Raw genomic sequence first — 10,814 nt, 5'->3', positions numbered from 1 at the left:
CAGGAAGACCTTGGCGGGCTTTCCGCCTCACAGCGCCGTCTGTTTGAATGCTCCAGGAAGGAAGAAGCCGCAGGCATCGGCACTCACCCGGCAGGGCCGGGGCCTTCGCCCAGTTGTGGCTTTGCTGCTTTGTGTTCGGGTTGATGGCAGATTGAAACAAGCTACACTTTTGATGGAGCGCCCTCCCCCTTTTTTCTTTCGCCTCTTCTTTTCCAGGTAATGCTACCATAGAGAAGCTGGAGGACTTCATCAACAACATTAACAGTGTCTTGGAATCCTTGTACATAGAGATAAAGAAAGGCGTCACTGAGGATGACGGGAGACCCATTTACGCGCTGGTGAGAGCAGACAGAGCCCCCTGGTGGGTGTGTGGGGAACTGCAGTGGAGACAGCCTCTGCCCTAACTGGGGTGTGGATGAAGGCGCACCCACCTCACCAGGGGCTTGGAGGGCGAAAGACAACAGGCCTGGCCATCTCCCTGACCCAGTCCTGTCTCTCCATGCTCGCTGCCGGCCCCCTGGTCTGTAGTGTCCTCTGCAGCCATCACGGTTGGGGGTAATAGAACCTGGGCCTGGCTCTCAACGCAGTGCTTGCTTTATTGCCCCACATGGAATGCCCCTTCCACCCTGAGACTGGGCAGCATGCCTTAGGTTTTATTTTGGTTGTTGCCAGGCATCTGCAAGTCACCTTAGATGAATGGAATATTAGGGGTAAAGGGATAAAAATGCCTTTTCATTTAGAACAAGACATAGAAGCTTTGGAAAGAAAGAAACGTGAGGTCACTAAGGATTGAGACCTCGTTGGGCCCTCCTGCTGTGTTCAGATTTTTTTTTTTCCCTCCTGGCTAGGGAAGGATGTGAAATACAAGCCCCCATCTTTGGGTAGGGAACTGCTTTAGGCCTTCAGAGACCAGGCTCCTACCAGCCAGGCCCACACAGAATGGGGCTCTAGCCCAGGGTTTCCCAAACCCTGTTCCATGGAAGAAAGGGTTGTGGACATGTTGGGTTAAGTCGGTAAATCAGTATTATTTACTGCCAGAGTTCTCAGTGCCTTGTGCATCTGAAGCCCTGCTAGCATGCAGACAAGTTTCCCGAATTCTTCTGAGTTTGGAAGCTATTGCACAACCTTGGGTGTTCTGAAATCTCTGAAAATTAGACATATTGACTGAGCTAAAGATTTAAGCTTGTAAGACTGGTTCTAAATTTATCCCCGTGGCCCACAGTGCCTGGACACAAAGTGCTCCAGGACTGGTGAGGTGGGGAGGGGGAGGGGAGGAAGGAAGAGCCTGCAGGTGAATTAACTGTGACAAGTGAAGGGCACAGCCTGACTCTCACGCTAACTTATTTTTTAGGTGAATCTTGCAACGACTTCAATTTCCAAAATGGCATCAGATTTTGCAGAGAATGAGCTGGATCTCTTTAGAAAGGCTGTAAGTATAGCAACTCCCATTGCCCATCAGCCAGGCTTCTTACAGAAAACTTCCGTCTTTCATCAGAAATGGAAACTTCAACCTTACTGGGTCCCCCTGCTGCCTGAGAAAGCCCTTTGCAGGGGCATGTCACCGAGTGCCCCTCTCAGAATTCATAGCTGCCAGGTGATTGCTGGGGAGGTTGCCACGGCCGCCTGGGAAAGAAGAGCTGGTCTGGGTTTGACTCCAGCTGGTTGAATAACAGTGGACCTCCTGGGTGTGGGATGCAGGTGAGCGGTTGTTGCTGCTCGAGTCCCAGGGTTCAACAGCATCCCCAGGGAGCTTGTCAGAAAGGCTGAACCCTAGTCTCCACCCAGACTGCTGAATCCGAGCCTGAATTCTGAGAAGGTGCCCAGTGATCCATCTACCCAGTCATTTGAGGGGCGCTGCTCTGCCTGCCCGGATTCAGAGCCGTTCACTCAGCCACCTTGCCACTCACCTGGGTGAGCACCTGGTTAGGACAGTGGTTCTCAGCCCTGGGTGCCCCGCAGTAACTGAGGAGGTAAAAGTTAATGCAGACATTCTGGCCTCCCTCCAGGTCTGCTGAGTCCAAGTCTCTGAGGTCTGAGTCCTAGAATCATTCCTTCCTATGCCGCCTCTGGGGCTGATAAGCAGCCAGGGTTGAGAATCAGATTCTAAGACAGTAAATACACGGCTGTGTGTGTGTGTGTGTGCATGTGTGCGCACACAAGCAGCCTATCTTCTTGGTTCCTCTGCTCTGCTGTGGGCAGAAGTTTTAAGGCAGCTTCCAGCAAGCTTCTCCCAGCCCCAGTCCACAGCAGCTCTGTGGCTCCCAGATGTGTTCTCTTGCTGGGCCACCCTGGTGCCTTCTGTTCCCGGTTCCAGCCTGCCCATCTCTGAGTAGGAGGAGTGCTGCCCCATTTCCTTATTCATTCATTCCTCATCTTCTCCATCTTCAGGGAGGTGATGAAGTGATCCTTCTTGATTCAGGGGGCATTAAGGTCCTTCATTTGGAATGGTGTTACAGGAGCGACTTGGGTCAAAACATATCTATGGCTTTTGATGCATATTGTTAAGTTGTTTTCCTGAAGAGTCCCTCAGTTCTGCCTGTGATATGTGTAGTCTCACTGTACCCTGCCAGAATCGGCATTATGGCCTAAGAGTTGTTCTCCCCAGTCTAATAGATGGACATGGCTCCTGTCTCTTCCAGCTGGAGCTGATTATTGACTCAGACACTGGCTTTGCGTCTTCCACAAATATTTTGAACCTGGTTGATCAGCTTAAAGGCAAGAAGATGAGGAAGAAGGAAGCTGAGCACGTGCTGCAGAAGTTTGTACAAAACAAGTGGCTGATTGAGGTATTTCTCGCTGCAGGTTTTCCAGCTTGGCTCACTTTTTACCATGAATCTCACTGTTTCCTCCAAAATCGTATTGTATTTAATGGGTGTCTGTTGAGCTGAGCCTGTTCAGGTTCCTTTATCTCAGCATTTCCCGACCTCTTTGGCACCAGGGACTGATTTAGTGGAAGTCAGTTTTTCCACAGGCTGAGGAGGGGGGATGGTTTGGGGATGATTCAAGCGCATTGCATTGCATTACATTCCCTTCTCCAGGGGATCATCCCCACCCAGGGATTGAACCCGGGTCTCCTGCACTGCAGGTGGATTCTTTACCATCTAAGCCCTGGGGAAGCCCATTGTGCATTTTTTGGGTATTATTATTACATCAGCTCCACATTCAGATTGTCAGGCTTTAGATCCTGGAGGTCAGGAGCCCCTGCTGTCTGCGTTGAGGCCCACAGTGACCCTGCGAGGAGAACCCTGTTTACTCCAGCGACCTGGGTGGGAGGCCCAACTGGAAGTGGCAGAGCCAGGGTCTCAGGCAGCTGTGCGGGCCCCGGACTCTGGTCCCCAGGCAGGCGGTGTAGTGAGGTCGGCAGGAGCCTGGGGCTGCTGCTAGATTGCGCCGCAGGTGCCCCCGCGTTCTTCGTCTGTGAGAGGAGGAATAGCTCCACCTCCAGGTGAGTGAGGAGCAGGATGGGGGGGGGTCAGGCCCCGGCGCTGGGCACCCACCGGAGTCACTGTCCCCGTCGTGGCTGTCACTGTCATGCACTCCAGGGCCAGTGCTGTTGGGATTCTTTCCCTTAGATGGTGGCCCTCAGAGAGCAAAGAGGACGTGTCGACAAGCTTTTGGAGAGGAGCTGTAGCAATCTGTGAAAGGTTCGAGTTTCTTGATGCCTTGTGTGTTTCTGTTGGCTGGAACAGTCAGACGTTTCAGTTCTTTTTCCACAGATGCACCACTGTTTCCAAGAAACCCGAGCCAGACAGGCTCCGTGCCGCCTTGCGCGTCCTGCTCCTGCCCCTCTGGGCTGTGTCTGGGCAGGACTGCTCAGAGGGGCCTTCAACTTCCTCACTTGGTGGTCAAATCTGTGGCTGGAGGCCGCTGCTGTGGTGACATGATGCTCACTTCCTTTCTGGGGAGAGCTCAGCTCTGGAGTTGTGGCAGCCGTGCTCTGAGTTGTTGATCTCGGGGTGGGCTGCCCTGGCAGTCTGACCAGAAACATCCAGTTCCTGCGGTGCTTTCTGGATGGGAGGAACTGTCTGGAGAGGCCACAGTGGTGAGGGCAGGAGTAGTGGCAGCTGCTAGTGGGGTCAGCGCCTCTGGGCACGTCTGCACATCGTGTGCTCGGGTGCTCAGCCCCTGCGACTGCGGGGATCCCTTCACTCTGTTCTGTAGCTGAACCCACTGCAGCTCCGTGATCTGGATGAAGTCCCCCACCCGGCAAGTGGCCGAGCCGTGTCCAGGCTCCAGCGAGTGTGACTGCAGGCCCCTATCAATTGCTTCGTCATAGTTTTTCTTCCTCTCTTGGGTGGATTTGGCAATACGGAATGTTCTCGGACACCTCAGGGGTCATAACCGACTGCACTCTGTCCTTGGGCCAAGCTTTCTGGGGGCGGGGACTGTGACCTCATCTTTGTACCTCATCACTCGTGGAGGTGCTGCTTACTGAACTGCGGCCGGGCAGGTAGTTGAAGTTCCAGAGGAACAGAGTGTATCTCACACTTAACCCCCAGATGATACAAGAACTCCTCGTAGATTAGAAGGTACCAGCACTCATACAGTCCACGTTGGCAAGAACACCTGTTGTCTCTCCGGGGCTCACCCTCTGCCGCCCTGGCACAGCCTCTGTGCCCAGCTTTGGGCCCATGGGTGGCCGTGTGGGTCCAGCATACTTACATGCTGTCACATCACGGTGCAGGGCTGGGTGCCCGACTTTATCAGGACTGGCGCTTTGCTGCCCGGAGCGGGGATGACTAGACCAAAGAACACCTCTGGGGGTCTGCTGGACTTGGCTTGGGCCCCAGCTCTCGTCCTCTCTGCTTCCTCCTCGGGGAACTGGAAGTGCTGGTGCTGCCTTCCTGAGGCCTGGCTCCAAAGCCCCGCGAGTCTTAAGGGAGCCCTCCTTGCTGACTGATCCCTTGGGCCTCACGTGGACGAAGTAACAGACCGGGGAGGGGCAGGGCGTGGTGATGAGACACCCCAGCGTCCTCTTCTGGCCTGGCCGCTCCCTCTGGAGGTGGCTTCTCGCCTCTGAGCCTGGTTCCCATCTGGAAGACGAGGACCGTGCTGGCTGGCCGGTGTCTGTCCTGCCGGTCAGCCTGAGGAGTGCTCCCCAGGCTGATCAGCACGGCCATAGTGTGTTCTGAGTCACTCTGAAGGACCAGCTGAGGGGCCATGGGGTGAGTGCTGGCCGGTACTCTGACCAGCCTTCCTGGAGCAGCACCTTGACCGGAGGGACCATGTCTGAGTCTACCCCTTGGCCTCTCAGAAATGGGGCTTTCCTCAGAAGCCATGCTGGGGGGACCTGTCCCCCAGCGGCACTGTATTCACTATGATGGGACCCCTTCCCCCCCAGCCAAGTACTGGGAGAGCCCTGCCCTGTGCAAGGCTCTGCCTTGGGACAGAGCTGCTGAGGCAGCTGTGCAGCCCCTCCGGGGCCCTGGGGTGGGGGTGGTCAGGATCAGTGGGCGAGGCTTTGAGACAGAGGCTGCCTCAGAGAAGTGTGGATGCTCAGAACCTGGGCATCTGCTGGCATCTGCACGGCCTAGGGACCAGTCCCCAACACAGGGCCCCAGCTCAGGATGGTTGTCAGGCCTAGGAGGTCACTTGGGGTTGGATCTTCCTTGGAGATCGAGGGCAGTCTGCCCCTCCTAGTGACAGAGGACTGAGCGCCATCGTGAGTGATGAGCATGGGGCACTTCTAGGCAGCTAGTAGGCATTCAGTAAACGTGACTCAAGCCTGACTCTGAACTTGAACTTGTTCACTGCAGCCTTGGCATTCCTCCTTGGGATCGATGCGAGGGCTGTTATATACTCTTCCCTTAGATGTTTATCATGACACGGCCGAGTGCTGGGCCATGCGTCAGGTGCTGGGGACAGAGGGTGAGCAAAACCAGGCCTGGCTCACAGTCTGGGGAGAGAGCTGGAGGTCAGCCCACTCTCGCTGAAGTAGAGTCGCAGACAGAGAGGAAGCAGCGCTCACAGGGGACCTGCCCTCAGTGGAGGAAGTGGCACCCCGCTGCAGGCTGAGGAGGAGGCAGCTGGTTGGGGTGGGGACGACAGTCCAGGGCAGAGGGAGCGGCCTGCACCCGAGCGGGCGGGGTGGGCTCAGGGAGGTGAGAGGGGCCGGGTGCTCTGGGGAGGGGCACAAGATGAGTGTGGAGGTGGGCAGGCAGGGGTTCGGTTCTTCAGCCCAAGAATGGTGGCACCTCAGGGCTGGGCCTCACAGAGGTCAGGTCTCCAAAGAGAGTCCCAGAGGGGTGAGCAGGGGAAGGGTAGATCAAGATGGTGGCCATGGAGACAGCCTTGTTGTGGACTTGGGGCTTTTGAGAAGGTAGCGGCCACAGGGCCCAGGACAGCTTGGGCCCCGCCCTCTCATGCCCAGCACCAAGGGGCACAGAACTCCTGTCCAAGCCTTTGCCCGGGACCCCCACTGTAGCCCCAGGGCTACAACACGTGCTCAAGAAGTTCTATCCCAGTTCCTTAGCTGACTTGGATGCGTAAACGTCCATGAGCTTCTGTGACACTTGTCTCCAGTCAGGTCTCCCTCATCCTGCCTCTTCCTTGTGAGTTGGCCATAGGGTCAGCCAAGTTTTTCCATATTTCTGGCTTTCCCATGGTTTGGGGTTACACAGCATGTGGACTGTCTGTATATGGGAACCAGAAGGCCTTACCACGCCCCATGCCACTTGGTTTGGGGCCTCCCTGGACCACCTCCAGCATCATCTGTGAAGTGGTGTGGGCGGAAGTGATCTTGGATGGTCCAGGCAGAGGCTCCAGGCGGTGGTGCTGGGAGGCACTGTGGTGCTGCTCCCTGGGGTCAGGGTGGGAGGCACTGGGGTAGGGAGAGGGAGTAGGAGCCTGGCTCAGGGCTGTGGGGTTTACTCTGAGGGGTCACGGCTCCCTTTCCCGGCCTCTGTCCTCATCCAGGAGTGCTGGGGCAGCTCCAAGATTCCTGTCTGTGAAGGTACGAGGATGGTGCTAAGGAAATGTGGGGCAGTGGTTCTCGCTTTGCTTTTCTTTCAGGTCTCACCTAAGTTTTCCCCACTTTAGGCTGTACAAGGGGTCAGTGTGAATGCCTGCGGGGCAAGGGGTGTGCGTACCTTTGCCCCTTTCCTGGCCTTGGGCCGTGGGAAGAGGTACCTCCTGGGCGGGAGGCAGGCTGGGTGTGCCAGTTCATAAAAGATGCCCCACCTTGTGTCCCTACAGAAGGAAGGGGAGTTCACCCTGCATGGCCGGGCCATCCTGGAGATGGATCAGTACATCCGGGAGACGTACCCCGATGCCGTGAAGGTCTGCAACATCTGCTGCAGCCTGCTCATCCAGGTACCCGGGGCCGGGTGGGGTGCACTCTCCAGGACTCACTCAGGGCCCAGGCCTCTGACGACGGGCATCTCCTCTGAAGCATCTGACGACAAGTGCACGAAGGCCTGCTTCTCCCTGGTCCTTCTGCTCTGTCCCAGGCTCTTTTTATTTTTGCCCCCCTGCCCTGCTGTGCGCCTTTGCCCAGGACCCCCACTGTCGCCCCAGGGCTACAACACGTGCTCTCAGAAGTCTGTGTCTCCTATTATCTTGGCAGCAACGCGCCAACCATCTTTCTGTCTCAGCCACAGATTCCTGTCGTCTGTTGGCCTCTGAGTACATTGTACAGCTTCAGAGCAGAGCAGCTGGACCAGTGCTGGATGATTCTGCTTTTGTCTTTTTGCTTTAGATTTTTTTGATGCCTTTTTTAAGGCCTTCATTGAATTTGTTACCGCGTTGCTTCTGTTGTTCTGTGGTTCGGTTTTTCGGCAGTGAGGCAGGTAGGACATCAGCTTCCTGACCAGGGATCGCACCTGCACCCTCTATGCTGGAAGGCCAAGTCTGAGCCACAGGAGCGCCAGGGAAGCCCCTGTGTGTCCTCCTTTTTCATTCTCTTTCTGCATTTATCAGTTGCACCGGGCTGGGCCTCTTGGCACATCCATCCTTGGGCACCTGGTGGTTATTTTTCTTGGGTTGGAATCCCAAGAGTGGAATTTCTAGAACAGAGTGTGCACATGGCTGTTTAAAGCTCTGCCCCACGTTGCTGAAGTGCCTTCTGAAAGCCGTGGTCGTCTTCATGCACCCTCCAGGGCCTCCACTGCACTGAAGACTCAGAGTTGTTCTCATTGTCCATTTGGGGCCTGGAAGACAAAATTACCAAGCCAGTGGGATGCCTTCCTTGCAGTCTGCTGAAGGGTTATGAACACGGAGATGTGTAGCCGGCTCTCAAGCCATCACTTTCTCATTTCAGGGTCAAAGCTGCGAGACGTGTGGAATCAGGATGCACTTACCTTGTGTGGCCAAGTGCTTCCAGTCCAACTCGGAGCCGCACTGCCCCCACTGTAACGACTACTGGCCCCACGAGGTGCCAGGTTTGTGTCCCCAAGCCACTTGCTTTCCTCCTGGCCTGTGGCAGGGCTGTGTGTATGCTGGAGTGTGCATGCCCAGCATTGAGGGGGCACTGGGGCGAGGGGTGGACAGGGCACCCCAACAAGGGCTCCATGTGTGCGCGGGCCTCGGGCCCCGTGTACTGAAGTACCTTCTGTGGTCAGTGGAGGCCGGCCTGCTTGCTGGCGTTGGTTCCGCAAGGCGCTCTGGAACCCAGCAGAAACCCTGAGATGCGAGAGGGTCTGTTACAGTAGACGCGCTCCCCTGCAGCTGTCTCTGGAGGGGAGGGGAAAGCGCATCCCCAGACGGGCTCATCCTGCCTCCCTGGGGGGTGAACTGTTCCGTGGGACAGAGTCCTCGGCACAGGCTTATGGCTGGGGGCGCCCACCAGCCCCACCACTCACAGTGCCTTCTGGCTTTTCTGTGCAGAAGTCTTTGACCCCGAGAAGGAGAGGGAGACCGGTATGTCCAGATCGAACAAAAGGTCCTTGCGGTCCCGGCAGCACTAGCCAGGCCGCCACCTTCGGGGGAGTGATCGCCTGCCCCATTTGGAAGAGAGGCATCAGTTTCACGGTTCACGTGGATCACCTTTTTACCTTTTACGTTCGCTTGTTAACAGGTTTGGAATAAACTTGCTCAGCAGCTTCTGCGGCCTCATCTGGTGGCGCGCCCCTCTCTTGGCGCTCACTGAGAGCTGGGGGCCCGGGCTCGGGTCTGGGCTGAGGCTGGCCGAGCGCCTCCTGCCCAGCATGGCCTGAGGCCACTTGCTCAGGGCAGCATTGCTTTCAGTCCCTAGCTCTGGTCACTGGTCCTACTCACACTGGCCGGCCCGACTTACTGGATGTGTGGGAGCCTTGGCCTTGGGCCTGCCCCACGCCCCACACTCTCCCTGGCCCGAGATGCACCGGCCTGCACGGCACGAGGCTGTGGGAGGGGCTGTGGGTGTGTGTCATCTCTGGGCGCTCTGCCTCGCCTGCAGCTGCCCCAGGCCGGACCCAGGAAGTCGGCCTGGGTGCCTCCTTTCCCTGGGCCTCCTGCATCATGCCTACCACCAAATCCTGTGCAGCCCACCTGCCAGATGGCCCTCAGCCCCACAGCCACCACCCAGGCTGGCCCAGCTCCCCTCCCCTCCGCACTGCTCCCAGATTCTCCCTCAGGGTCACCCTCCCATGGCGCCCGGCCGCCCCTGCTGAAGCTGCTGATGGCCCCCATTGCCCTGAGGCTTATGCCACGCAGGGGCCCTGTGCGTTTCACTGTCCCCCCTCCCACTTGCCAAGGTGTGGCATTTCTCTGTTCCTGAATGAACTTTCCTGCTCCTCACCCTGCAGCCGGAACACATGGTCCCTCTGCCTGCCTGCTCTCCCCCCGCGTGTCCTGCCCTTGCCGACACCTGTTCACCCTTTAGATCTTGGCGAGGTGGTCACCACCTTCATGCCCAGTCCCCCACCTCCCTGTACGTTCTCGACCATCACTTGCCACACTACTTTAATTCCCTGACTCCCCTCCTTTCCAGCCCAGTATCAATCAGGACCCCTTCAATCATGATACAAAACCCGACTCAGATTGGCCTCAGCACGCAAGGCCAGGGGACCCTTCAAGAGGCTTGATGCAGTGGGCCCAGGGCGCCCACGCGTCTGCATCGCTGTCCCACCCTGTTGTCACATGTCGGCCTCGTGCTGAGGCTAAAACATGGTCTCAGCAAATCAGCCTCTTTCTTCATGGTAGCAAAATGGCCACCATACTTCCAGGACCCGCGCACCTAGTCCCCACCATCCGGAGGAAGAGGGCAGGTCTTATTTAGTGGCTCCCTCATCTCAGCAAGCATCCGGTCTGCATACTTGTGGAAGTTGGGTGGGAGAGTCCAGGGGGCACTGGTGACCTGGGTCTCCCCTCAGCCACAGGAAGGAGCCCCTCCTGAGCCACATGGCTGAGTGAGGAAGAAATCATTTCAGCAAACTGAATATGATGTTACGGGCAGAGAGGGAACGAGCTGTGGGTGCTGAAAGAGTGGGGTGTCCTCCACCCGTGCAGGGAGGGACATTGTGCCTGATTCACCTCTGTTGACGGGTGTGGAGTGTGACTCAGGTCCAGCCTGGGCCCTGAGGCCCGCTTCCCAGGCGGTGCAAGGTGTTCAGCTGGAGCCCGTGTGAGCCAGGCTGGACCTTGGCCCAGCCTTCTGAGGGCAAATGCAAGCCTTTGTGAAGCCCTGTAGGAGCCCCGACTAGTGGGGGCGGGTGTATGTGCCAGGCACACCACAGAAACCACCCCCATCAGCTTACTCAGAAAAGGGATTTCTCACAAGGCTTTGAGGAAGGTCGCTAAAAGCACAGCAAGTCAGGAGAGCTGCTCCAGAAAAGACAGTGTTGGACTTGGGGGTTCTGGCTGGTGAGACCCCTTCCCTAGCCACAGTGGGCACCAAA

General features: G+C 57.0%; 1 protein-coding gene across 7 annotated transcripts in view; it reads left to right on the top strand.

Moving 5' to 3' along the window:
- NSMCE1 (NSE1 homolog, SMC5-SMC6 complex component) overlaps nucleotides 1-9,046 on the top strand; it is a 34,672-nt gene extending 25,626 nt beyond the window's left edge. For 6 of the 7 annotated variants that reach the window (XM_040258215.1, XM_040258223.1, XM_040258229.1 and 3 more), the window contains 6 exons: nucleotides 217-338; nucleotides 1,352-1,429; nucleotides 2,640-2,786; nucleotides 7,195-7,311; nucleotides 8,258-8,378; nucleotides 8,824-9,046. In XM_040258215.1, the coding sequence (XP_040114149.1) occupies nucleotides 217-338; nucleotides 1,352-1,429; nucleotides 2,640-2,786; nucleotides 7,195-7,311; nucleotides 8,258-8,378; nucleotides 8,824-8,903 (665 nt within the window). In that variant the 3' untranslated portion in view covers nucleotides 8,904-9,046. Of the gene's footprint in view, nucleotides 1-216; nucleotides 339-1,351; nucleotides 1,430-2,639; nucleotides 2,787-7,194; nucleotides 7,312-8,257; nucleotides 8,379-8,563; nucleotides 8,640-8,823 lie in introns of all 7 variants that reach the window. The other variant, XM_040258249.1, reaches the window with a different exon arrangement.
- Nucleotides 9,047-10,814: the final 1,768 nt, after the last annotated feature.

This window comes from Oryx dammah, unplaced genomic scaffold (genome assembly GCF_014754425.2).
Source record: "Oryx dammah isolate SB20612 unplaced genomic scaffold, SCBI_Odam_1.1 HiC_scaffold_2, whole genome shotgun sequence".
Lineage (NCBI taxonomy): Eukaryota > Metazoa > Chordata > Mammalia > Artiodactyla > Bovidae > Oryx > Oryx dammah.
This window is presented reverse-complemented; position numbering and strand designations above follow the sequence as displayed.